General features: G+C 63.1%; 1 protein-coding gene across 2 annotated transcripts in view; it reads left to right on the top strand.

Annotated features, from left to right (window-relative positions):
• Positions 1–20,165, top strand: part of IL6R (interleukin 6 receptor) — a 45,430-nt gene extending 25,265 nt beyond the window's left edge. For both annotated transcript variants that reach the window (XM_042926027.1, XM_042926026.1), the window contains exons 7-10: positions 3,916–3,962; positions 5,090–5,159; positions 7,792–7,882; positions 16,244–20,165. In XM_042926027.1, the coding sequence (XP_042781961.1) occupies positions 3,916–3,962; positions 5,090–5,159; positions 7,792–7,882; positions 16,244–16,490 (455 nt within the window). In that variant the 3' untranslated portion in view covers positions 16,491–20,165. The remainder of the gene's footprint in view (positions 1–3,915; positions 3,963–5,089; positions 5,160–7,791; positions 7,883–16,243) is intronic.
• Positions 20,166–26,657: the final 6,492 nt, after the last annotated feature.

The raw sequence follows: 26,657 nt of genomic DNA, 5'->3' as shown, positions 1-26,657 counted from the left end.
GAAATCAAGAGTTGGACGCTTAACCCACTGAGCCAGCCAGGCAACCCCCGCCCCCAGGACTTGTTACGTTCTTTGTTCCCAATCTTGAGGCCAGTTTTTATTTATTTATCTATCTATCTATTTATTTATTTATTTTAATGTTTATTCATTTTTGAGAGAGAGTGTGTGAGCGGGGGAGGGGCAGAGACAGAAGGAGACACAGAATCCGAAGCGGGCTCCAGGTTCTGAGTGGTCAGCACAGAGCCCGACGCGGGGTCGAACCCACAAACTGCGAGATCATGACCTGAGCTGAAGTTGGATACTCAACTGACTGAGCCCCCCAGGCACCCCAGGTCCGTTTTAAAACAAATACCGTGCACCAGGCAGGGGTACTTTCCGCGCATGTGATCTCAGGTGATCTGTCCCGGAGGAAGCTGTCCTCCTTGCTCAGAAATGAGGAGACGGTGTCTAAGAGAGGTTATCCTGGACTTCTCTGTCCCGAAACCCGAGCAGACAGACTCAGACCAACCCTCAAGTTCACGGAAAGAAGTTTCTTGTTTTAAGAACTCGTGTGAAAAAAACGCCCGAAACTCATGTGTGGTCTCTGTTAGTTCACTAATTTTGTGAGGAATATGAAAGTGCCTCCTGTCGTCTCGGAAATCGTCACACGAGGAAAACCCGCAGTGGCAACACGCTTCATGTTTCAAGTAGTCTTCTTCCTAAGTGCTTCTCCGTAATCGAAATTTTACTAACTACACGGTTCTTGAGAAAAAATGTGTTAAATACTAGGTTCACAGAGATGAGCAAGATACAGTCTCTGAATCTGAGAAATGTTCAATCTAGAGATGGTTTTAAAATAAAGAAAAAAAGTGCGTTCTTAGAGCCCGAAAGATTGGTCACTCACTTCTTACAAAACTGGGCAAGTTGTTGGACGTCCCTGTGGCTGTTTCCCCGTCTGTAGAATGGGGGTGAGTGACGGGACTGTGACAGAGTGACTGAGTGCTGTCCCGAAGCCTGGACTTGTGAAGTCATGTGAAGTAGGAGGCTGGCACGTGGTAGGTGCTCCGTAAATGCAGGCTCTTGTTACCGCCACGGCCACGTCCGGGGCCGCGGGGACACGAGGGGCACGAGGGACACGGGGATACGGAGCTGCGGGGACACGGGGGACACGGGGACACGGATGTGTGTTCCTTCTCTCGCCCAACTCGCCGGCCGGGGGGAGACGTTAGGAAATAGAAATGCTTTTGCCTAAACAGGAAAGCACAATGCGCTCCCTGACGTGGGCGACGTCTCTCTGAGCCTCAGTGTCTTTGTAAACCTGAGCTCACGGTGCCTGCCTCCTGGGGACGCTGAGTGTAAAACGGGACAGAACTGCAGGCGCCTGGACCCCTCGGGGCTGGTGCGTCGTGGCCGTCCACAAAGGCTGGTCCCGGCAGCGTTCGTGGTACTTTCCTGGCGGTCTTGGCCTGACTGCCCTTGAGCCCCGGTGTGTCCGTCTGTAAAGTGGAAATGGTTTTTATTCAGAACAATGCAAAAGACTTTACCTTCTCTCTCTGGGGACAGAATGGTCTCAATCAGGGCCCCGTGGTCATCAAGGTCACCTAAGACTTTTAAAAAGTCTCGTTATGTGAGACTTAATTTTAAGGTATTTTTTTAATAATGTTTATTTATTTTGAGAGAGAGAGAGAAAGAGAAAACGAGCTGGGAAGGGGCAGAGAGAGAGGGAGAGAGAGAATCCCGAGAGGGCTCCGTGCTGTCAGCACAGAGCCTGACGAGGGGCTTGAACTCGGGACCCTGAGATCACGACCCGAGTCGAAGCCAAAAGTCGGATGCTTCACCGACCGAGCCACCCGGGCGCGCCTGTAGAGCCTTTAAAACCCCTGATATCTGGGTCCCAGCCCCGAGGTTCTGAGGCCACAGACCAAGGATGGGATCTAAAGAGCCACGCAGGAAGGGAACGTGGCTGGGCTTGGGAAGCCCTGGATCGAGTGACCGTCTGTGGTCAGCTGTATGTCCCGACAGGGCTGCCCCGACTCCTGGTTTTAGCTCTCGTCGGTGCCCCGTGCCCTGTGCTCGGCCGGCCGACACCCGCTGTGCAGCTGCATGTTTTCCGCTGGGCACTGGCTCCTCCCCGTCTTCCCCAGGCTGATCTCGGGCTGACTGGCTGTGTGATCTTGGACTGGCTGCTTTCCCTCTCTGGGCTCTGTTTCCTCTGCACAATGGGATGGTGAACATGCTCTGGTGTCCCCTCCAGGGCTGCTGCTGTGTGTTTCCTGCCCTCCTGGGGACAGCACTGTCCTGCTGGACATTCCCTCCTGAGCAGAAGCGTGGTCACCTTCTCTGTCCCCTTATCCTACTCCTGGTTCAGGTTAGGCTCCGTATCTTTGTGTAAACTGTTTCCGTAGTGTTTTTAACTTCTCAACGGAAAAATGATGGGCTGGAAAGAAAATATTTAAACCCCAGAGCATTCCACCCGTGGCCTGTCACAGTTCAGGCCCTGGTCCCTCGGGCCCACGCTTGCCGCAAGGCCTGTCCTCATGTTGGTGCTCTTGCTTTGATGCCTGGCCTCCTGTGGCGGGGTGGGGGGGGCGGGGTTCTGCAGAAATACTGTTCCCAGGAAGGGGGGCCTCCTGTGTGCCTGGACCGTGTCCCTTACTGGGCAAAGCCTACCAAACCCACCCGGGCGGATGAGAACTTAACTATTTTTTATTGTGAAAGGTGAATAGAAGAAAATTAAAATGTTGGGGTGCCTGGGGGGCTCAGGTCATGATCTCACGGTTTTTGGGTTCGAGCCCCATATCTGGCTCTGTGCTGACAGCACAGAGCCTGGAGCCTCCTTTGGATCCTCTGTCTCTCTCTCTCTGCCCCTCCCCCACTCACGCTTTGTCTCTCTCTCAAAAATAAACATTTAAAAAATTAAAAAAGGGGCGCCTGGGTGGCTCAGTCGGTTAAGCGTCCGACTTCGGCTCAGGTCACGATCTCGCGGTCCGCGGGTTCGTGCCCCGCGTCGGGCTCTGGGCTGATGGCTCAGAGCCTGGAGCCTGCTTCCGATTCTGTGTTTCCCTCTCTCTCTGCCCCTCCCCCGTTCATGCTGTGTCTCTCTGTCTGAAAAATAAATAAACGTTAAAAAAAAAATTAAAAAAAAATTTTAATGTCAATAGTGCTTCCATCCAGTGACTTGTTCTGTTTGTTTGTTCCCTGTGTGTAAATATATATGTATGTATATAATGTATAATAAACAGTGATATAAATCTCTTTCTTCCCATCCAAGTACTAACTAGGCCCAACCCTGCTTAGCTTCCGAGATCAGATGAGATCGGGCGTGTTCAGGGTGTTATGACCGTGGACTAAATCTCTTTCTTTAGGGACTTTACATCAGACCGTATGAGCCTCCCTTGTCTTGTATTTTTCGTATAACTATATTCTCAACATTTTTCTCCTTTATTTTTATTTCTTTTATTTTTTTAATTTTTTTTTTAACGTTTATTTATTTTTGAGACAGAGACAGAACATGAACAGGGGAGGGGCAGAGAGAGAGAGGGAGACACAGAATCTGAAACAGGCTCCAGGCTCTGAGCTGTCAGCACAGAGCCCGATGCGGGGCTCGAACTCACAGACCGCGAGATCATGACCTGGGCCGAAGTCGGCTGCCCAACCGACTGAGCCACCCAGGGGCCCATCTCCTTTATTTTTAAAGACTGTTGCAACCTATGGCTATCTCCTAACTTATGTAACTATTTAATTTATGTAACGAATTTAATTATATATTTATATATAGTTTTGTATGCAATATTTATATATACTTACATAACTAATTGTCTAGGGCTGGCTACCAGCTTATTCTAGCATAACGTTCTTTTCGCCAACACGGCAACGAGCTTACTCTGGGAGAGTTCGGGGTCTGTCCATCATTAATTGTGACTCTTCCGCCCGCAGAACCCAGGAGCCCCCCAGCCAAGACGGAGGCGCCCCCCTCCACGCAGGTGAGTGGCCAGGACAGCAGCACCTGGGCTGGGGATTGTGGGCTGGCACCGGACGGAACTCGGTTCGGATCCCAGCCCTGCCACTTACTGGAAATGTGGCCACGGGCCAGTCACGTGCTCTCTTCGAGCCTCTGTACGACGGGGTCAGGGCAGTTCGGTTGTCCCAGGACAGTCGCGGCCACGGTGGTCTGTGGAGTTGGCTGGCCTGGCTCGAAGAACGCCCTGTGCCTCGTGGCCGAGGTCTCGTCTCTGATCTGAGAGACGCCACTGAGCTCGGAATCAAATTCGGTGCATCTGAGCCTTTCCCCTGTGGGCTCCCGGTGTCATAATTTTCTGGAAAGAGGATTACCTCTGAAGCTGCCTAACAAATCTTTGGGTAATCCAATTTCCCACCCAGCTGCCTGTCCTGTGGTCCTTAATCCCCTGAGGGCCAGCTAAACTGGGAGGCTCAGCCCCTCCTGGAGCCAGCAGCCCAGGGAAGGAGCCCCGGCCTCGCACCTCATATGTGGCCGATGCAGGGCTTCCCAGGCACCGGCGGAAGAGGCTCCGGGTACAGCCTGTGCCGTGTGGCCAGGTGCGGGGTGGGCGCTGGCTGAGGGCCAGCCCAGATGTGCTCGGTGCCGAGCCCTGTACCCGCAGTCTTGTTTGATCCTGTCGTTAGCCGGGGTTCAGAGCTAAGGTGGTGGTGCCCGCGAGGGAGGAAAACAGATACCCACGCGGGTTACAGGATCTGTCCAAGGTCACAGAGCTGGTAAGTGGGGGGTCCAGGATTCTGGCCCGCGGTTTTCCCAGGAGATGGGGGCACCCGCACCCTGGCATGGGACGTGGGGGACAGTGCTGCTGTAGCCTGTCCGGGGAGCCTCTCCTTTGGGAGAGGTGCCGTGCCCCAACCCCTGGTGGAGAGGCAGCCGGGAAGGAGTCCTGCCTCGAGCTGGCGAGGTATAGATACAAATAACACAAATGACGGTGCAGACGTCGAGAGGCACAGGTCAGGAGCGGAGAGGTCCCTGAGACAGAGGGAAGGATGCCATGGATGGACCATAGAGGGTTGAGGAGGAGGTCTGAGCTGGTCCCAGATGATGGCGGAATCTGCAGAAACGCGCTTACAGGGGGGATCTCTGTTTTAGGCACCGACTACTGATGGAGACGATGAAAATGATCTCTTGAAAGATTCTGCAAATGCAACCAGCCTCCCAGGTAAGGACTGGGTGTATTCACACTCCGGTGATATCAGGGGCACAGGGACTTCTCTGCATCACGTCCGTTCTTATTCGGAAGTGTTGGCAGAAGGCCAGTGTGCTGAAGGGGAGGAGCTGTGACAGAGACGCTACTTTGCAGGCCCCCGTCTGAGGCCGTTGGCTGACGTACGGTGAGGGAACCATAGGGAGAATGGCACAGATCAGTGAAATATGCCCCAGCTCGCCTAGAACACAAACAAAAGGGTTGGAGTCTGACGCGGAATGCAGGCTGGCGGAACTCTCTGGGAGCCTGGATTTCAGTGCTCCGCTCCCGTGTACCTGCAAGAGCAGGAAAGCTCACCAGCGTCAGGAAGGACCCGGGTCCGCCATACGTGTGGGCTCCCGGAGCGCAGGCTGGGGCCTCGGCACGGCTCCCGGCTCTCTGTGGAAGCCCTCACCCCACCGGATGCTGGCTGCCCAGGCCCCATCCCGGTTGCAGGCCCCGCTACAATGCACCTGGGAAGGACCTGCTGACTACCTGGGCCTGAGTTCTGCACAGCTGGGGGCTCGGGGGGACCGAAGCCACCCCACCCTCCCGGGGTCAGGCTCCGATGGAGGAAAGCAGGGAGTGCGATGGAGAGCGGCGTGGAGACGGCCAAAGCAGAGGCATCGATAAAGCGAGGGGAATTTGGAGATGTCCGAGGGTGTGTGCAGTTGGGATCACAGAACGTTCCGGGGGAGGTGCCGTTTGAATGGGCCTCGAGTGGTAGGGTGGGGGTGGGGTGCAGTTCAGGGGCTGCGGTGGGGAGGGGCCTCAGCGAGGAGCTCCTCCAGCCCTGTCTCCGGGAAGGCCGTCCGTGGGTCCATCGATGGCCGGGCTCCCTGCCCAGCGCCCAGTGGGCACATGCCCGTGGCCTGACGCTCGCTGGGAATTTCATACTTATGTCGGAAACCGAGCACTTGATGCCCCCGGCCCTTTCCAGCCCCAGTCTCTTCTTTTCCGTCCTCCTCGTCTTGGGAACCGGTGCCACATGCACTGGGCCGCTCAGGGCGGTCGGGGGCGGGCGGAGGGGGTCGAGCGCACGTCCTCTTCTACCCCTGCCCCACGTCCAGTCCCTGAGCCCTGCTGTTCCCGGGGACTCGTCCCTCTGCCAGGACTTCAGGAGCTGGTGCGGGTCTCCCGTCTTTTCCTCCTAACCCCCAACAGACCCTCTCCAGCCAGCAGCCAGAGCGACTGTGCAGTCACAGATCTGGGCTCTGGTCTCTGCGAGGTCAGTGCCCGTCTCAGACCTCGCCTCGTCCACTCTCCCTGTCGCTCGCTCTGCACTCACATTCTCTACCTCAGGGCCTTTGCACACGCTGCCTGCTCTGCCCGTGTGCTCTTCCCCTGACCTGGCCAGCTCCTTTACACAGCCAGGCCTCTGCTCAGAGCCCTCTGCTAGGGGCCTGTCCTACGTCTGACGCCCCACCCCCAGCCCCCACCCCTGTCACTCCTTGACCTTCCTCTGCTTTCTTTGTCATCATTGCCCTTGTCCCTGCTAAGGTCACGTGACATTTATTTGTTTGTCTCTCTGTCGATTAGAATGTAAGATCCAGGAAGGCGGGAGCTTTTCTGTCGTCCTGTATCCCTGTGGCTCCGAACAGAGACTTCTATCGATAAATAGTCAATAAACATTTGTTGAATGAGGGAAGGAACAAATATCAAAGACGGTGAAGTGTTAGTGAGGAAGCCAGTCGTACTGCCTCTGTTACACAGCCGTCTCTGCCAGGCGCGGGGACACCCGTCCTGCAGCCGGTGCCTGGTCTGGGCTCCTGACAGCCGCGTCCAGCGGGCGCTTGAAGTGATGAGCGTCAGGAGGCATCGCGGCCCATGGTGGACACGCCTGGGGGAGCCCGGGAGCCGCGAGGGTGTGTGGGCCCAGCCACAGAGTGTGAACTCCGGGCACCAGCTCCGTGTGGCAGCTGCGGGAGGGGACGTGGTTGCCCACGAACCAGTTTGTTCTTTCGGTCCCCGCAGAGCCTGCTGTGTGCGGGCTCCGCATGAGCAGGGGGGATTGACCGTGGGGACACCTGTGGCCCCGCTGCCGGGAGCTCGAGCTGCAGCTGGAGAGGTGCCACGGGCGCCCGGAGCGAGGTCGCTCCGCAGAGGAAATGGCATCACCTCTTGTGACGCCGAAGGTCTGGTTGGGGCTGGACGGCTCAGGCGGGAAGAGCATTCTGGAAGGGAAGAAAGAGACTGGGGGCAGGGGGGGCTCCGGAAGGAGCAGGAACACGGCACGTGGTGGACAGATGAGGTCCACGTGGCTGGGGCTTGAGGACCAAGTGGGGTGACAGGTGACACCCCAGTGGAGAAAGCTTGATTTCACCTGCCTGAGCCCCTGACTCCGTCCTCAGTGGAGTTGCGTCGACGGGGTCCCCAAAGCCTCCGGGCTCTTGCACCCCCGTGCCTTGGGGGCCGGGCCAGAGCTGTTCAGCGGGGGGGGTGGGGGGGCGTCTCTCGCCAGGCTGGGAGCCCGGGGTCGCACTGCGCTGGGCCGAGTCCTCCGGAGCCGGCTCTGGAGGGCTAGCAGGGCAGGCCTCCGGGGCGAGGTTCCCTGGGGTCCTGATGGCACCTGGTTTCCTGTTCCTCCTCCTGTTCTCTCTCCTCCTAGTGCAAGACTCTTCGGTGCCACTGCCCACCTTCCTGGTGGCCGGAGGAAGCCTGGCCTTCGGAACGCTCCTGTGCGTCGGCCTCGTCCTGAGGTGAGCAGGGTCCGGGGGACCCGTGGCCTCGTCCCGTGGTGAGCGGGGTCCGGGGGGCCCGTGGCCTCGTCCCGCGGTGAGCGGGGCCCGGGGGGCCCGTGGCCTCGTCCCGCGGTGAGCGGGGCCCGGGGGGCCCGTGGCCTCGTCCCGCGGTGAGCGGGGCCCGGGGGGCCCGTGGCCTCGTCCCGCGGTGAGCGGGGCCCGGGGGGCCCGTGGCCTCGTCCCGCGGTGAGCGGGGCCCGGGGGGCCCGTGGCCTCGTCCCGCGGTGAGCGGGGCCCGGGGGGCCCGTGGCCTCGTCCCGCGGTGAGCGGGGCCCGGGGGGCCCGTGGCCTCGTCCCGCGGTGAGCGGGGCCCGGGGGGCCCGTGGCCTCGTCCCGCGGTGAGCGGGGCCCGGGGGGCCCGTGGCCTCGTCCCGCGGTGAGCGGGGCCCGGGGGGCCCGTGGCCTCGTCCCGCGGTGAGCGGGGCCCGGGGGGCCCGTGGCCTCGTCCCGCGGTGAGCGGGGCCCGGGGGGCCCGTGGCCTCGTCCCGCGGTGAGCGGGGCCCGGGGGGCCCGTGGCCTCGTCCCGCGGTGAGCGGGGCCCGGGGGGCCCGTGGCCTCGTCCCGCGGTGAGCGGGGCCCGGGGGGCCCGTGGCCTCGTCCCGCGGTGAGCGGGGCCCGGGGGGCCCGTGGCCTCGTCCCGCGGTGAGCGGGGCCCGGGGGGCCCGTGGCCTCGTCCCGCGGTGAGCGGGGCCCGGGGGGCCCGTGGCCTCGTCCCGCGGTGAGCGGGGCCCGGGGGGCCCGTGGCCTCGTCCCGTGGTGAGTGGGGTCCGGGGGGCCCGTGGCCTCGTCCCGTGGTGAGCAGGGTCTGGGGGCCTGTGGCCTCGTCCCGTGGTGAGTGGAGCCTGGGGGCCCGTGGCCTCGTCCCATGGTGAACGGGGTCCGGGGGGGCAGTGGCCTTGTCCGGAGGTGAGCAAGGTCTGGGGGGCCCATGGCCTCGTCCTGAGGTGAGCAGGGTCCGGGGGACCCGTGGCTTCGTCCTGTGGTGAGCAGGGCCCGGGGAGCCCGTGGCCTTGTCCCAAGGTGAGCGGGGTCCGGGGGGCCCGTGGCTTCGTCCCGTGGTGAGCGGGGCCCGGGGGGCCCGTGGCCTCGTCCCGAGGTAAGCAGGGTCCGGGGGACCCGTGGCTTCGTCCCGTGGTGAGCGGGGCCCGGGGGTGCCGTGGCCTCGTCCCGTGGTGATCGGGGCCGGGTGGCCCGTGGCCTCGTCCCATGGTGAGCAGGGTCTGGGGGCCTGTGGCCTCGTCCCATGGTGAGCGGGGCCTGGGGGGCTGTGGCCTCGTCCCGTGGTGAGCAGGGTCCAAGCGGCCTGTGGCCTCGTCCCATGGTGAGTGGGGCCTGGGGAGGCCATGGCCTCTTCCTGTGGTGAGCAGGGTTCAAGGGGCCCGTGGCCTTGTCCCGTGGTGAGCGGGGCCTCGGGGGGCTGTGGCCTCTCCCGTGGTGAGCAGGGTCTGGGGGCCTGTGGCCTCGTCCCGTGGTGAGCAGGGCCCAGGGGGGCCATGGCCTCGTCCCGTGGTGAGTGGGGCCCGGGGGGGCCGTGGCCTTGTCCCGTGGTGAGCAGGGTCTGGGGGCCTGTGGCCTCGTCCCGTGGTGAGCGGGGCCCGGGGGGGCTGTGGCCTCGTCCCGTGGTGAGCAGGGTCCAAGGGGCCCGTGGCCTCGTCCCATGGTGAGCGGGGCCTGGGGAGGCCGTGGCCTCTTCCCGTGGTGAGCAGGGTCCAAGGGGCCCGTGGCCTCGTCCTGTGGTGAGCAGGGCCCGGGGGGGCCGTGGCCTCGTCCCGTGGTGAGCGGGGCCTGGGGGGCTGTGTCCTCGTCCCAAGGTGAGCAGGGTCCGGGGGGCCCGTGGCCTCGTCCCGTGGTGAGTGGGGCCCGGGGGGGCCGTGGCCTCGTCCCGTGGTGAGTGGGGCCCGGGGGGGCCGTGGCCTCGTCCCGTGGTGAGTGGGGTCCGGGGGGCCCGTGGTCTCGTCCCGTGGTGAGCAGGGCCCGGGGAGCCCGTGGTCTCGTCCCAAGGTGAGTGGGGTCTGGGGGGCCTGTGGCCTCGTCCCAAGGTGAGCGGGGTCCGGGGGGCCCGTGGCCTCATCCCGTGGTGAGCGGGGCCCGGGGGGGCTGTGGCCTCGTCCTGTGGTGAGCAGGGTCCAAGGGGGGGCCGTGGCCTCGTCCCGTGGTGAGCGGGGCCTGGGGGGCTGTGTCCTCGTCCCAAGGTGAGCAGGGTCCGGGGGGCCCGTGGCCTCGTCCCGTGGTGAGTGGGGCCCGGGGGGGGCCGTGGCCTCGTCCCGTGGTGAGTGGGGCCCGGGGGGGCCGTGGCCTCGTCCCGTGGTGAGCGGGGCCTGGGGGGCTGTGTCCTCGTCCCAAGGTGAGCAGGGTCCGGGGGGCCCGTGGCCTCGTCCCGTGGTGAGTGGAGCCTGGGGGCCCGTGGCCTTGTCCGGAGGTGAGCAAGGTCTGGGGGGCCCATGGCCTCGTCCCGAGGTGAGCAGGGTCCGGGGGACCGGTGGCCTCGTCCTGTGGTGAGCAGGGCCCGGGGAGCCCGTGGCCTCGTCCCGTGGTGAGCGGGGCCCGGGGGGCCCGTGGCCTCGTCCCGTGGTGAGCGGGGTCCGGGGGGCCCGTGGCCTCGTCCCGTGGTGAGTGGGGCCCGGGGGGGCCGTGGCCTCGTCCCGTGGTGAGTGGGGCCCGGGGGGGCCGTGGCCTCGTCCCGTGGTGAGTGGGGTCCGGGGGGCCCGTGGTCTCGTCCCGTGGTGAGCGGGGCCCGGGGAGCCCGTGGTCTCGTCCCAAGGTGAGTGGGGTCTGGGGGGCCTGTGGCCTCGTCCCAAGGTGAGCGGGGTCCGGGGGGCCCGTGGCCTCATCCCGTGGTGAGCGGGGCCCGGGGGGGCCGTGGCCTCGTCCTGTGGTGAGCAGGGTCCAAGGGGGGGCCGTGGCCTCGTCCCGTGGTGAGCAGGGTCTGGGGGCCTGTGGCCTCGTCCCGTGGTGAGTGGAGCCTGGGGGCCCGTGGCCTCGTCCCATGGTGAACGGGGTCCGGGGGGGCAGTGGCCTTGTCCGGAGGTGAGCAAGGTCTGGGGGGCCCATGGCCTCGTCCCGAGGTGAGCAGGGTCCGGGGGACCCGTGGCTTCGTCCTGTGGTGAGCAGGGCCCGGGGAGCCCGTGGCCTCATCCCAAGGTGAGCGGGGTCCGGGGGACCCGTGGCTTCGTCCCGTGGTGAGCGGGGCCCGGGGGGCCCGTGGCCTCGTCCCGAGGTAAGCAGGGTCCGGGGGACCCGTGGCTTCGTCCCGTGGTGAGCGGGGCCCGGGGGGCCCGTGGCCTCGTCCCGTGGTGAGCGGGGCCCGGGGGGCCCGTGGCCTCGTCCCGTGGTGATCGGGGCCGGGTGGCCCGTGGCCTCGTCCCATGGTGAGCAGGGTCTGGGGGCCTGTGGCCTCGTCCCATGGTGAGCGGGGCCTGGGGGGCTGTGGCCTCGTCCCGTGGTGAGCAGGGTCCAAGCGGCCTGTGGCCTTGTCCCGTGGTGAGCAGGGTCTGGGGGCCCGTGGCCTCGTCCCGTGGTGAGCAGGGTCCGGGGGGCCCGTGGCCTCATCCCGTGGTGAGCGGGGCCCGGGGGGGGCCGTGGCCTCGTCCCGTGGTGAGCAGGGTCCAAGGGGCCCATGGCCTTGTCCCGTGGTGAGCAGGGTCCAAGGGGCCTGTGGCCTCATCCCGTGGTGAGTGGAGCCTGGGGGCCCGTGGCCTCGTCCCATGGTGAACGGGGTCCGGGGGGCCCGTGGCCTCGTCCCGAGGTGAGCAAGGTCTGGGGGGCCCATGGCCTCGTCCCGAGGTGAGCAGGGTCCGGGGGACCGGTGGCCTCGTCCTGTGGTGAGCAGGGCCCGGGGAGCCCGTGGCCTCGTCCCAAGGTGAGCGGGGTCCGGGGGGCCCGTGGCCTCGTCCCAAGGTGAGCGGGGTCCGGGGGGCCCATGGCCTCATCCCGTGGTGAGCGGGGCCCGGGGGGGGCCGTGGCCTCGTCCCGTGGTGAGCAGGGTCCAAGGGGCCCGTGGCCTTGTCCCGTGGTGAGCAGGGTCTGGGGGCCTGTGGCCTCGTCCCGTGGTGAGCAGGGTCCAAGGGGCCCGTGGCCTCGTCCCGTGGTGAGTGGGGCCCGGGGGGGCCGTGGCCTCTCCCGTGGTGAGCAGGGTCTGGAGGCCTGTGGCCTCGTCCCGTGGTGAGCGGGGCCCGGGGGGCTGTGTCCTCGTCCCAAGGTGAGCAGGGTCCGGGGGGCCCATGGCCTCGTCCCGTGGTAAGCAGGGTCCAAGGGGCCCGTGGCCTTGTCCCGTGGTAAGCAGGGTCCAAGGGGCCCGTGGCCTTGTCCCGTGGTGAGCGGGCCCCGGGGGGCCCGTGCTGGCCTCCCCCTCCTCATCTAGCTTGTGCTGCTGGTGGCGACATGTGTTTTAGAGGAAGAACTGGCCAGATTTGAAGACGGATCAGATGAGCAGGAGGAGGGGCAAGGGTCCAGTGTGACCCTCACGTCTCTTGCCTCAGCAGCTGGGCGTGTGGCGGACTGTCAGTCTCGCGGAGACTGCGAGCATGTAGACAGGATGTGGGCAAGGCCAGGACAATCCGTGTGGAATTCCAACACGGGAAGGTTGTGTAGACGCAAAGGGGAGCCGGGAACCGTGCTGACGGAGGCAGAGGGGGGTGGGGTGTGTGCGGGACACAGAAGTGAGGCGTCAGGCAGGCCCTGGGGCCGCAGTGCCGTTCCACGTGGTCTGTCCCACGGGAGCCGTGTACAGACATGGGGAGGGTTGCCACGCGGGCCTCACCACGGAAGTCTGTCCCCGGGCGAGTCCGAGGGGCCTGGCCACACCTCCCGGGGACCTGCAGGGGTCGCCTTTCAGTGCTGTGTCCTCGCACCTCTCCAGCTGAGGTTAGGAAACACACAGGCCGATGGGCACCGTGCCCCCTTCACGTGGCCTCTCCCACCGGGTGGCCGCCGGCTTTGTCACTCACACCGAGCTTGCGGACACGTCGGCCAGCAGTGCTCCTGAGGCGTGGGCAGGAGGCGTGTTGGTGGCCTTGGCGGGAGCTCACGGTGTTGCCTGTGCCGAGGTCTCGGGAGGCTTGGCCGGTGGCTGGACCAGCGCAGGGCGAACCGGAGCCTGTCCCTCCTGCCTCTTGTCTGGTGGCGGCTGTCGGGGTTGTCGCCGGTGATCGTGAGGGGAGGCTTGGGGGCGAGCGACCGCCACGCTCCCGGGGCCCTTGCGCAGTCTCGGGAGCGGCCGTGGCACCACGGTGGTCCGGGTGACGACTCACACTGCGTTCGGGTGGCGTCCGCTTGGACGCCCAGCGCAGTGGCGAGCCGGTCGTGTGGAGGGTGTGCAGGTGAGGCCAGAGCGCGGGAGGCCGAGGTCTCACCAGCTCTTACACGTTTGGAGCAGAGAGGGGCCCTGCCAGCACTCGCCGCCCCTCTCCTGCCACCTGCGGGCCCACCACGGACCCCACCGAGGAACCGTCGGGGCCTCCACTTGGCCCGCGAGGAGGCCGGAGCTGGGGGAGCGTGGGAGACAGCGGCTGCAAAGGCCAGGGTTCAAGCCCCAAGCTCATGTTCTGGGGATGTGGCTGTCACGGTCGTTTCGGCAAGTTCTTTACTTTTACAAATGAGGGAGCGGACCTGAGAAGTAGGGTGACTTTGCTCCTGGAGCCAGGACTAGAGCCCGAGCCCCGAGAGTCCCCGCCCACCAGGCCAGCCTGCTGGGGCCGACGTGGGCCCGGGGAGTCCGGCCCCGTCCGCTCCTGGCCGGTGGCTTCACTGACCGGCGGCCCCGTCTCGCTGTGCCGTTCACCACTGAGCGAGAAGCGTTAGGCTGGGCGCTAACCGCCTGCCGTTCGTCATGAAGCTTGTTTGCTCGCCTGCGGATGGTGCTTGGATGCTGGGTGGTTGCTACGCAGCCTCGTGTTGAGAACACACAGTAATTCATTTCCTCACCTGCTGACTTTCCATTTTCTCTCGTATCAGGCAAATGTATTTGGAAACAGGCCAGTTCTTTTTTTTTTTAATGTTTTAAAATGTTTATTTTTGAGAGAGAGAGAGAGAAACAGAGCAAGCAGGGGAGGGGCAGAGAGAGGGGGAGACACGGAATCCGAAGCAGGCTCCAGGCTCCCAGCTGTCAGCACAGAGCCCGACGTGGGGCTCGAACCCGCGAACCATGAGATCATGACCTGAGCCGAAGTCGGACGCCCAACTGACTGAGCCACCCAGGCACCCCTCATCCCAGTGTTTTAAAACTACCTTGTGTGTCCCTTCTCACTGGGTTACTTGTTTAAAAGAGTGACAGTTGTTATAAATGTTTTAAAATTTTTCTTTTAGCTGCAGAAACTTTTCTTAAAACATTATGAAGCCCAAATATGTAAGACACGAGGTGGCGACTGGGGTGCATGAAGTCTGGCCGCTCAGCTTTGTTCTTTGCCCCCATGTCCCAACCTCTCTAGCCCCCGGCCTGCTCAGAACCCCCGCTCAGGCCGGAGCAGTGCCTCCCGTGGACGCCCCCAGGCTGGCTGCAACCGAAGTCCCTTTGAGCCTAGTCATTTGTAGAAAGCGTCTCATTCACTCAAAATATTTCAAAAGAAGAAAAAGCTCGTCTTTCTTAGTTACCCATCCAGTTAGTTGCTTTGGAAAAAAGAGGTCAGACGCTGCTCTCCCTGTAGGTTAAATAATGTCGATAGAGGCTTCAAAACAAATTTGTTTGCTAAATGGTGATAAGTAGAAGGAAGAAAAAATCCCGCGTTATCCAAAGACGGCCTTTTTGCTTGTTAAAACGTGAATGTGGTCGAAGCCTGACGGACACAGACGAGTGCACACGTCCCAAGCCAGCAGGTGCACGAGCTTGCGCGAAGTGAGCGAATGGTCCACAGCCCGATCAAGAACCGTGGCGTTTAGATGCGTTTCCCGAGCCCCGTCCTCGGCTCAGTTCTGTCCTCACGGCGCCGTGACTGTCCTGTATCCACGGCCGTGAGTCCTGCCTTGTGAATTTGGCATCAGTTACAACCTAAGCGCTTTTCCCGCATCGTTTCACTGCCGTCACACCTCACTTTCCTGAACTTGAGGAAATTCCTGAGCCGCTGTCGGGCCGCTGTGCCCAGGCTCACTGCAGCAGCCTTCGATGGGTGTTCGGGTGGGTTTGCTTTCACAGACGACGCCGAGTCTAACATCTTCGCGCGGAACGCTTTTCCCACAGCCCTGCTATTTCCTTGGGGTGTTTTCTCAGAAATGGAACTCCTGGGTCAGAGGGTCTGAATATTTTGAAACGCAGAGTGTCATGCCTGCCCTCGGCTCTCCCCTGAGGGAGGGTAGCTCCCCCCAAGGGCCCCGCTGCCTTCCCTGCCCGGTGCCTGAATGGCGGAGCCTTCAGGAACATTCTGAAGATTGTTTATTCCATTGGGGTAACAGGCTAGCAGCCAATGGCAGATTGGAGCCAACTCTCAATGATTTATCGTCACCAGAACAGGAATAGCCTGTTGATATAAAAAGAAACCCAAGGAAAATCCCCAAACCTTGTTTTTGACACTGGTTTCCCTCCTCCCTCCAAGCCCTTCCTGGAGCAGCTGACGTCAGGTGGGGCCGAGGGAGGTGACAGAGGGGAGCGGGGCAGCGGTGGCAGCGGGGGGTGCCGGCCGCGTGGTCACGGGGCCCCTCAGGAAGGGGCCTGATGTATCTTTGGAGACTCTGGCCCGCGAGTGACTTTCTCAGCCCCTGCGCCCTGGCCGTGGGCCCGGCGCAGAGCAGCCTGAGGGGAGCCGAGATCGGAGATGCTTATCTCCTTCCTGCTGAAGATCTGCTTTCCTGTCAGATGAGTCACTTGTGCCCGACGGTGCCCACGGCGGGGTCTGTGCGGACTCACCAGCGTGGCTGGAGTGGCCCAGAGGAGCAGGGCTGCGGACGGAGGGGCAGCCCTGCCCCTGCTGAATGGAGGCTGCCAGCCGTCGGCCCCGCTGGCCGGAGCTTGACCCACAGGCCCGTTTTCCTTCCTCTCTTTTCCAAGTGAATGGGCCTGGGACCCATGGCGCACCTGTGCGCAGCCTGTGGCACAGGACCGATGACGTGCTTAGTGCAGTGAAGGGACACGCCTGGCCACGCGTGCCTCAGTTTCCCCGTTTGTAAGTGGGACCAACAGTACACACGTGTCCCCTGGCGTGTTTTTGAAACCCCCAGCTCTTCAAGGCGCCGTGCCGTGTAAGCCCCTGTGATGGAGTAGACGGCTCTCGCTCCTCTGAGCGGGAGGCCGGCGCCGGGCCCCCGGGGAAGCCAGCGGCCGGCGTTTCTCACTCGGGTCCGTCCCCGGGGCACTAACGGCCGTGTGCTTTGTCTTTGTCTGTCTCCGTGAAGGTTCAGGAAGACGTGGAAGCTGCAGGCCCTGAAGGAAGGCAAGGCCAGCACACAGCCGCCGTACGCTCTGGGGCAGCTGGTCCCCGAGAGGCCCAAGCCCAGGCCGGGGCTCGTCCCCCTCCTCTCTCCTCCCGTGAACCCCGGCAGCCTCGGGTCTGACAACACGTCGGGGCACGGCCGGCCGGACGCCAGGGGCCCCCGGAGCCCTTACGACGTCAGTAACAGAGACTACTTCTTACCCAGATAGCTGGCTGGGCGCGCGGGGCAGGCGGGGGCCAGGCCGGCCCTGCCGTGTGCGGGACAGAGTGCCAGCCGGCCCCTCTCGGGCGCCGGCGGCGCGGGGCGGCCTCGCAGGAGGCGCTTGGCTTCCTGGAACAGGCGTGCGGCCCCTGCTGGTGTCCGGGAACCGCCCCTTCCCACACGCCCCCGAGGGGCCCGAGCCCACGCAGGCTTGTGGGTCCACCGTGCTGGACGCTCAGGGGAGCAGAGCCGGGTGTGGGCTGTGCAGGCTTGGCGTACTTGACCTGCTGGCCGTCCGCACACCCCGCTCGCCTCCACGAGCTGCACCCTGCGGCAGGTGGGACCCCCGTCCGCCGGCCCCCTGGTGCCCTGCACCGAGCCACCTCCCAGCTTGAGTCCTAAGTGCCTTCAACATTCGGTCTTCTCAGGTCCGGGGGCGGGAGAGAGCTCGCCTGCCTTCCCCACACCTGAAAACAGCACAGACGGGTCGGAGAGCGTCTCAGGGCCTGGGGGTCTGAAGTGGAATCGTACTGCCTTCCTCACTCGCATCGTGCTGAATGGGAAGGCGGGTCCCGGGCGCTGGCTGGACCGCAGGCAGGTGCACTGGCTCCAGTTCCCCGTCTGGACCCCAGGACTAAAGGAGGAGAGACGACGAGGGGGGCAGGTGCCGGGGACAGGCTTCCTCGCCCCCCAAGAACCGGCAGCGGGGGCCTCCTCCATGGTGGCGAGGGGTTCACACCCGCTTTGCTCCGGCTCCGTCTCCTTCGTTTCAGCTGAGCCCAAGGAAACAAGGGAAGATGATATTTATGTGAAAAGACAGAAAGAACTGGCAAGAATGTCTGTTAACCTGCTTTTTACGAGAACTGCTGTTTGATGTTGAGAGGGCGCGAGAGCCCGCGAGAGCCCTGTGTCGGGACAGGGGTCACTTCGGTGAGGACGAGGACGCTTGTGTAGCACAAAACTGCGTCAAGGGGAAAAGGAGGAGAAAAGACAATTTTCCTTTTCGAGCAGAGTCAGGTTTCATTCTCTGTCTTGTCTTTTTGTCCTAAAACAACTGCCTCTTTTCGAACTTGGGGCGAAGCAGCTGTTCCCCTCCAGGCAGCCTCAGGGGACACGCTGTCCAGCCCCCACCCCAGCCCCGGGCACGGGGGACGGTGGCCTTCTTACAAAGCCTGCTTCTGTGGAGCCTTCTTCAGTTCCTTGAATTCGGTTCAGCTCAGCTGGGATGGGGGCAGCGCGGAGCGTGTGGCCGTGGCCGTGCGTCCAGGCCGTGACAACCGGGGGATGCTCAAGGTTTCCCCAGCAAGTGCCCTCCAGCAGCACGGGCTGTCCCAGGATGAAGCTGTGATCAGTCAGCCTCGTGGCCACGGCTGAAAACTTAGGAACCACAGACTTTTCTCATCAGCTACCTTTTTAGAAAAACAACCACCGGCACCAGACAGGCGGCAGCAGGGTGGAACGACCACGCATCGCTCGCTGTTCGCCGGGCTCACGCTGTCCCTGCCCCGGTGGGCGGGTTTCGTTGCCATGCTGTGGGCAGCTCTCAGGCCCTGATGCTGCTCTTGACAACCGGTCTTAAGCCGACAGAAGTTAGGCAGGGGTTTTGTTGTTGTTGTTGTTGTTTTTCTATACCGTTTCTTTGAGAACAGCAGAAACGCTGTGAACGGGAAATACGAAAAGCCGGTGTGTGCATGAGAAAGGGTGATTCTGTGCCTGTGGGTCCTTGAGTCTTCACGAGGCTCTACCCTGGTGGCAGGCTGAGCCGTGGGCGGAAGATGGCGATCCGGAGCTCTGGGCTGCTGAGGGCACCAGGGCCGCTGTGATCTCCACGCTGTTACCGCTTTCGTTATTATTGTAATGAAACTGCCTTTTGTGTGTGTGTGTATTGAAGAGGGTTTTCTCCCTTTCTTTCTTTATAAGCTAGCACAAATGAAGGAAGAGTGTTTTCCTCTGGGTTGTAGGCTGCTTGGCGGGCACAGGGGCCCCTGCCAAGCTCGCTCTCTGTGCCAATCGAGGCCGCCCCCCGGGCCCGTGACGCCTCCACGGCCATGTTACCCACCTGACACCGGCCGCCGCAGCGGTCACGTGTGAAATGACGGCTCATCCTGCCGGGTGGGAAAAGTTGAAAACGCCCTGGTTCCAGGTCAGTTAACTTGGTCAGTAATTCCTGTAGCATTAATGAAAATCCGTTTGAGATGTCTGGGGGGTAGCGCTGAATGTGTCTGCAGAGCCTTTGGGAACTCCGAGAGCTCCTTGCTCAGATGGGGCCTTGCCCTTCTGTTTGCCGGGCTCCGGGCTCACAGAATCCCTGCCCCCCGCCGCCCTCCCCCACCCCCCCCCACCCCCCCGCCCCGGGGTGGGTCACCATCATCACGCGTGCCGTCGGCTGCTGGAGCCCGCCTGGTGGTGAACAGAGCAGGCTGGGAGTGCTCATGCCAGGTGGGTTTCCTGCAGAATGTTCAAGAATGTCTTGCCCAGCTGAGCTGTCTCACCTCGTCACAGGCCCTGAAGGCTGACCCACTTGGGCACGAGGCTGGCAGCCGGCGTCAGGGGGAGTTGCTGTCTCAATCTGGAGACACGGGCACCGGGTGGCCCTTCCTGGCCTCCCCGGCTGCAACGGGGCTGTTCGCCAGAAGCCTCTGAGCGTCCCCCGCAGGGCCTCAGAGGGCCTCAGAGTTTCTATGACAACCTTAATGATTATCAGGAAATACTGCCAGTCTGCGAACGTCCGCGCTTTAGAAAGGAACAGCACGTAGCAAGGCTGTGCGTGCAGAAACCACACCTGGATGGCGTCACGAGTCTGTTAAACGCAATACCTCAACTTTACAATGTGGTTGGTTTTTTTTGAGAGAAATAATAGTTTTAATTTTTGTGTTTATTTTTTACCTAATTACCTGAAAGCAAACACCAAACGCTGATGTCTGTATGTGGGGCAAAGGGTCAGTATGATGGTTTTCAATATGTTTTTCTTTTTATCAGCTATTTTGTGTTTAAAGTGAAAACTGTAAGTGTCTGAAATAAATAATTTCTACAAACATGCTTGAGATGCGATTATGCCTCGGGCACCGGGCTGCTTAGAGGAAGGACTTGCCTGGTGAAAGGGGACAAGGGCTTAACAGCGAGTGGAGCCCTCGGCCCCGCTCGCCCCGTGCAGGACCAAGTCGCCTCTAGAAAGAATCAGATAAGTCCGAGAAACAATAGCAATTTCTCGAAAGACTTTAATTGTACAGACGTTTCCCCAAACGAATCCCGGGGCTTCCGGAAGGGTGTGGGTGCCGGTGCCACGTTTACCGTCCTGGCGGGGAAGGAAGGGGATGGGCCGTGGCTCATCGGGAGGCCGTTTACTGAACAGGGGGCGTCAGCGGGATCACAAAGCCGCCGCCGCGTCCCGAGCGGCAGCCTGGAACCGTCCCCTCTCGCAAAGGGTCTTTGGCAGGAAAACCCGGGCCGCGGCCCGCCCGCGCCTCCCCGACGGACGAGAGCCATCCCGCAGCGGCTCTGTGTCCGCGGCGCCAGGCCGGGGGCCCAGAGACCGCGTGGCTCAGGCTGCGAGCCGAGGCCCCGCGGGGCGCCCGGAGGGAAGCCACGGAAGCCACGGCCGCGCCTGCCCGGCCCACCGCCTCCAGGGCGCCACCGGCTCCTTCGAGCTTGGTCCCGGTCCGGCAGAAGGCGCCACAGGAAGCCGATGTCCGCGGGGGGGGGCGGGAGGGGGGAGAAGGAGGTGCCCTGCTCTTCTCCGGGCGTCGCTGTCGGTCACAGTGCCCTTTTCTGCGAGACCCGGGCGAGCGGTGGGCGCGTCTCGGAGAGAAGGCCAAAGACACGCAGCTGTTGGAGGAGCCGCTTAGGAAGCCCTTCCTGCTCGTGAGGCGCGAGGACGCCCGGCCTTTCTCGGGGTCCGTGAGCAGTACCGGCCACAGGCGGGAAGCCGCCGGCCTGTGTGCTCTTCAAAGGCCCGAGCTTGCTTCCCTTTTTTGAATTCAAAAAGTTTTTTCTTGAGAGCGATCTCTACACCCCACGTGGGGCTGGAACTCACGACCCCGAGATCGAGTCCGAGCACCCCACCGACGGAGCCCGCGGGCGCCCTAAGGCCCCGAGCTTCCAGATGTGGCCCGGCAGTGCCGGGTGGTGGCAGGCGGGCTGGCCGTGGGGCGGGTGCACGAGCAGTGACAGTCAGGGACCGTGAGCCCCGTACCGGCCTCCAAATGCGGACCAGTCCGCGCCTTCGTTGCGGGAGCCCCTGCCTTCCGCAAACGTGTCACTTAGAAAACAAAACACCACCTCACCCACGTCCTGTTTCGTAACAAGTTTTAGGCGACAATCCACACGAATAGAGTTTTTTCAGTAAAATCGTGAAAGGTTCATACCACAGACGCATGAAATACTCGGCTAAGTGTGCTCTAAGGCAACTTCAGATTGCTTAACACGGCCGCTCAGGGCTCACGGATGGCTCAATGAGTCACGGAAGCTGCATTTTAACATTTCGTTACGCCTGTTTGAAGAACGGGATTGGTCAGGAGGACACTCGTACTCCATTTCGGGCTTTGAGTTTCCGTTCTGCGCAACAGGGACTTTGCAACATTCGGTGTTGTGTGACTTCCTGGGGTGTGTGCCCAGCAAGAGTGAGGGAGAGGCTGGGGGACAGATGGCACCCTGTGTTGGCCCGCCCGGGCCCAGACCCGCACGGGTGCACTGTAGGGACTCCGTGGGTGGGTCTGATGTGGGCACAGAAAGGTAAGTCGGTCCCCAGGTGGTTCTGAGGAAGGGGGTCACGAGCCCCAGGGTGACTGAAATGTGGCCATTTCTAGGAGGAGGCGGGTGCTGTGGGGGCTTCCCATTTCGGGACGTGGCGTCCTTCGGCCCGTCGTTTCCGGGGACAGGTCCGAGGGTCTGAGGAGCTCCCGCCCCAGTCCCAGACCGCTGACTCACGATAGCCGAGTCCCCGGGCCTGACTGGGAGCCCCCAGGTCCCCCTCTGTGCAGCCAGAAGCGAGGGTCTCTGTGCCGGAGGCCACGAGGCCGGAGCGGGCTTCTGTGGCAGCGTATAGCATTAACTGGAGACGAAATCTGGGGACAGCAGAGAGGGACGGCACCGGCCACACTGGCCGCCGGGAAGTTCACGGCCCCTTTTTGGTAGAAAGGACCTGTTACAATTCGCTAATAATGGCGGCTACCATTTGTGGACCGTCCAGCACATGCTGCACAAACGGGACAGTCTCCCTCGGCCTAAGGGCGCGGCAAGGTGAGCGTTCTCGCCAGCTTACAGACGAGGTGGCGGGGGTGAAGGCAGTGGCCCAAGACTCCGGGCTAGTTAAGAGGCTGAACGAGGCCGCCAACCCCGTCTGCCTGACCAGTGCTTTGTCCTCGCGTTGGGGCACTGGTCACGGGGACACGGGAGGACGCGGCCGCGGGGACACGGGAGGGGGCGGCCGCGGGGACACGGGAGGGGGCGGCCGCGGGGACACGGGAGGACGCGGCCGCGGGGACACGGGAGGACGCGGCCGCGGGGACACGGGAGGACGCGGCCGCGGGGACACGGGAGGGGGCGGCCGCGGGGACACGGGAGGACGCGGCCGCGGGGACACGGGAGGACGCGGCCGCGGGGACACGGGAGGGGGCGGCCGCGGGGACACGGGAGGGGGCGGCCGCGGGGACACGGGAGGACGCGGCCGCGGGGACACGGGAGGGGGCGGCCGCGGGGACACGGGAGGACGCGGCCGCGGGGACACGGGAGGGGGCGGCCGCGGGGACACGGGAGGGGTGGCCGCGGGGACACGGGAGGGGGCGGCCGCGGGGACACGGGAGGACGCGGCCGCGGGGACACGGGAGGGGTGGCCGCGGGGACACGGGAGGACGCGGCCGCGGGGACACGGGAGGGGGCGGCCGCGGGGACACGGGAGGGGGAGGCCGCGGGGACACGGGAGGGGGTGGCCGCGGGGACGCGGGAGGACGCGGCCGCGGGGACGCGGGAGGACGCGGCCGCGGGGACGCGGGAGGACGCGGCCGCGGGGACGCGGGAGGACGCGGCCGCGGGGACGCGGGAGGGGGCGGCCGCGGGGACGCGGGAGGGGGCGGCCGCGGGGACGCGGGAGGGGGCGGCCGCGGGGACGCGGGAGGGGGAGGCCGCGGGGACACGGGAGGGGGAGGCCGCGGGGACACGGGAGGGCGCGGCCGCGGGGACACGGGAGGGGGCGGCCGCGGGGACGCGGGAGGGGGCGGCCGCGGGGACGCGGGAGGACGCGGCCGCGGGGACGCGGGAGGACGCGGCCGCGGGGACGCGGGAGGGGGAGGCCGCGGGGACGCGGGAGGGGGAGGCCGCGGGGACGCGGGAGGGCGCGGCCGCGGGGACGCGGGAGGGGGCGGCCGCGGGGACGCGGGAGGACGCGGCCGCGGGGACGCGGGAGGACGCGGCCGCGGGGACGCGGGAGGGGGCGGCCGCGGGGACGCGGGAGGACGCGGCCGCGGGGACGCGGGAGGACGCGGCCGCGGGGACGCGGGAGGGGGCGGCCGCGGGGACACGGGAGGACGCGGCCGCGGGGACACGGGAGGGGGCGGCCGCGGGGACACGGGAGGGCGCTGGGTGCCCAGCACAATTCTGAGCAGATGCCATCTCTAGGAGCGGGTGGCCAGTCCGGTGTGAGGTGCAGGCGGACAGGCAGGCTGTGGCCTCGCAGGGAGAGGCTTGCCAAGGGTGCCCGGTACACGCACTAGCCGAGCAGTTCTGTGACCTTCCAGAGCCCGGGAAGTCACGAAGACGACGGAGCTCCCGTTTTCTTTTACGCGCTAGGATTTTTTTCATGAGCATGTGTGTTTTTTCACAATGGAAGAAAGCTTTTCATTTAGCAGTTATAATCCCCCTGGTGCGGAAGAGCGGAGCCACGCTGCGTACGAAGAACGTTTACGGAGCGTGAGGAGGTGCGGCCGTGGGTTGAACAAAGGTGGCGACGAGGCAGCCCGCGCTGAGGCTGGTGGGGGCGGCTCCTGGTGAGAGTCCTTCCAAAGCCCCGACATTCTCCGCTCTAAAAACTGCAAGGATCTGAGGGGCGATGTTTCACTTGCAAACGTACCATTGAAAACAGCCCAAAGTGAGTCCCGACGTGTCTGTCTTAACTATCATTCACCGAGACCACGATGCACGCTGGTCAACAACACGCCGGTTGATACCCCGATAAACTGATTAGCTTTCATAGGCACAAGTAACGTACGTTTCGCTCAATGAATCCAACTCAGGAATCCCGTTTATGAACGCAAATCAGAAGGCAATCTGAATCATTAAAAAAATATCATGTGGGAAGCACTGTAAGTCTGAACCAAGACGGCCCGGTGACTCACCCCGTCACGATTCACAGCGTGGGGGCCGGAATTCCGGGGCCCCGTGTGGGTCTGGAGGTGATAACCTGCACTCTGCAGCCCGAATCCCCTCCATGCCTCAGAGTACGTTGACTATCAGGGCCTCAGACCATCGCTCCTTCGAGGAGAGCCTCTCCCAAGCCGGGGAGAGGATAGGCCCTCAGAGCCAACCTGCCAGACCCAGCACGGGTTTGACGGGTCCGGTGGTGGAGACCATACCTCACACCCGGTCCCTGCTTTCCCGGCCCGAGCCCACGAGGCTCACACACGGGGAGAGAACCCACTGGTCTCTGGACGTCGAACAGACCGGCACCGTTGTGGGTTTTACCCCCCGGTGAAAGACACAATAAAGTTTTCACTGGACCATTTGTGTGCGTGCAGTTCGGTGGAGGCGGTACGTATCTTTGCACCGTGGCGTTCACGGCCTCCGGAGCATCTCGTCTCGCAGAGCCCGACCCCCGTGCCGTTAAAGAGCCCCCCACTGCCCGCTGTGCCCAGCCCGGCGCCCGCCATCCTCCTCACCGTTTCTGTGAACTTGGGTGTCCTATACGTGCGGTCCTACCATACGTGTCCCCTCGTGCCTGGCTCGTCACTCCGCGCGCACCCTCCGGGCCCACCCGCACCGAAGCACGCGTCCGCGTTTCCTTCCTTTTCAGGCCGGCTACCGTCCCGTTCTGTCGTGAGCACACCTGGTTTTGCCCGCTCATCAGTCCGTGGGCTCGTGAGTTGCTTCCACGTCTTGGCTATTGGCTTGGTGTTGCTCTTAACTTTATGCTTCACTCGTTAACCAAAACCGCGCGGCTAGCTCACACCCGTCACCCCGTTGGTGTTCTTCAAAGGTGGGGGATTCTGCGGCCTGGCCTGCTCTCTCTGCGGGAGGGGAGGGCGCGGGCCGTGAGGAGCAGGCTGTGGTCGGCGCCCTCCGCCGGGACTCGCCCGGGACTCGCTGCCAGATTCTTCCGAGCGTGCGGATCTGGAGACGGGGGCCCCGGCCTGGCTCAGCGAGCTGCGCGGGACTCGAGAGCGGGAAGGTAGCAAGGAAGCACTTCGGCAAAACACCGGGTCCTCACCTTGACGGTCCACAGGGTCGGAGCCTGACTCTCAACGGCCACAGCCTGGGCTCTCACACGCGTGTTCAACCTGGATCCTGAAAACCGTTACTCTGACTGCTGGGGGGCGGGGACCTCATTTTCAACGCGACCTTCCTTTCGTTACACACAGACGGGAAGACACAGTAGGCACTTGTACCGCCAGGCCAATTACGTGAACGTTCGGTGGGAATTGAAAATTGGATCCTGAAGGGCGCCCGGGGGGCTCCGTCGGTGAAGCGGCCGACTTCGGCTCAGGTCACGATCTCACAGTTCGGGAGTTCGAGCCCCGCGTCGGGCTCTGTGCCGACAGTGCTGAGTCTTGGGATTCTCTCTCTCTCTCTCTCTCCCTCCCCTGCTCGTGCTCTCTGTCAAAATAGGTAAACTTAAAAAAAACCATTTGATCCCGAAGGACTCAACACGACAGCCTTCTTCTAGAACCTCAATGGATGTATTTGCGCACTTGTCCTAAACAGCACCTGCCACCGGGGGTGCTCGGCCACGGCTGGGTATCAGGATCACCTGGTGCAAGTTTAAAAAATTATACATTTCAAGCTTCACCACAGACTGAAGCATCACCTCCCGTGGGTGGGACAGGGGCACCTGTACGATTACAGCCGAGTAAGAGGTGAGGACACAGGCCACAGCTGTCCACGCACAAGATGCCGAGGAAACGGGGGGGAGGAGGGGGCTCACGACGCTACGTCTGGTGCGGGAAGAAGCCGGACAGGTGCCCCGGGAGAAACAAGTAGGGTCGGGTCTGCCGGTGGGTCCAGCGGTTTCCTGCCACAGGTCAGCAATGACGGCAGGTGGAAGGCGCCCCGGGCTGCTGCCCCCGCCGCAGGAGGCGCTTACAAAGGGCGGGATTCTCAAAACTAACCCGAGAGCAAAAACACTAGTTTCCTTGGAACGGTGTTTATTTGAAGCGGCACCCGAGAGTAAAACCTTCAGGAGGGCTGGAATTTTATACAATGTCTCGGGCATAAATGACTCAAGTGCCACACGTGGGTGCTGGGGTCACACACGTCCCAACAGCATTTTCAAAAGCTAAACGTACGTGTTAGTTGTGGGAAAACGGAAAGCCCGCCAACAAGGTAGCCGGACGGTCAAGGACTCGACCAATGAGATGCCCGCCTGCAGCTTCATGAAAACACAGCTCAGGTTCTAGACGACGTTATCCAGTCACAGTCCGCAGACCACCGAGGCGGCAGGAAAGGCCACGTTTCCAGATGGCAAGCGAGGCGCGCCATCGGGCCGCAGGGCCGCCTGCAGTTCGCTCTCCCTCCGCTAGGCGGCGGGCACGCGCCACCTGGACGCACGGTCATCGGGCGGCCGGCACAGAAGCCAGAGAACAGTGCTGCTTACGGAAAACGGCGGGCAGACAACTAACGACGGAGAGAAGTCTGTGAGGCAGGCGCCAAGGACGTGTCGCGAACTGGTGCGCGTGGCGGACAAGGGAGTCTGCCTTCTCCCCTAAACGGAAGGAAACAGGAGGCACGGACCTCCGACTGAAAAAGGGCATTTTAATAGAAAAGAAAGGCTGCCCTTGTTCAAAAAGCAACTAAAGACTATCTCAGATGCTCAGTTCTTCAGAATCAAGTGTGGTCTACTAACAATGGCCATTAACGGAGTAATATTACGGCCAAATAATCCCTGCAACGATCAGAACTATTTCCCCACCCGTTCCAACTTCTACTCGCGGCCCCAGCCTCCGGCAGAGGCCAATAAATGACGGACGAG

This window comes from Panthera leo, chromosome F3, assembly GCF_018350215.1.
Source record: "Panthera leo isolate Ple1 chromosome F3, P.leo_Ple1_pat1.1, whole genome shotgun sequence".
Classification (NCBI taxonomy): Eukaryota; Metazoa; Chordata; class Mammalia; order Carnivora; family Felidae; genus Panthera; species Panthera leo.
The sequence above is the reverse complement of the archived record's forward strand: the minus strand, read 5'-3'. Positions and strand labels throughout refer to the sequence as shown.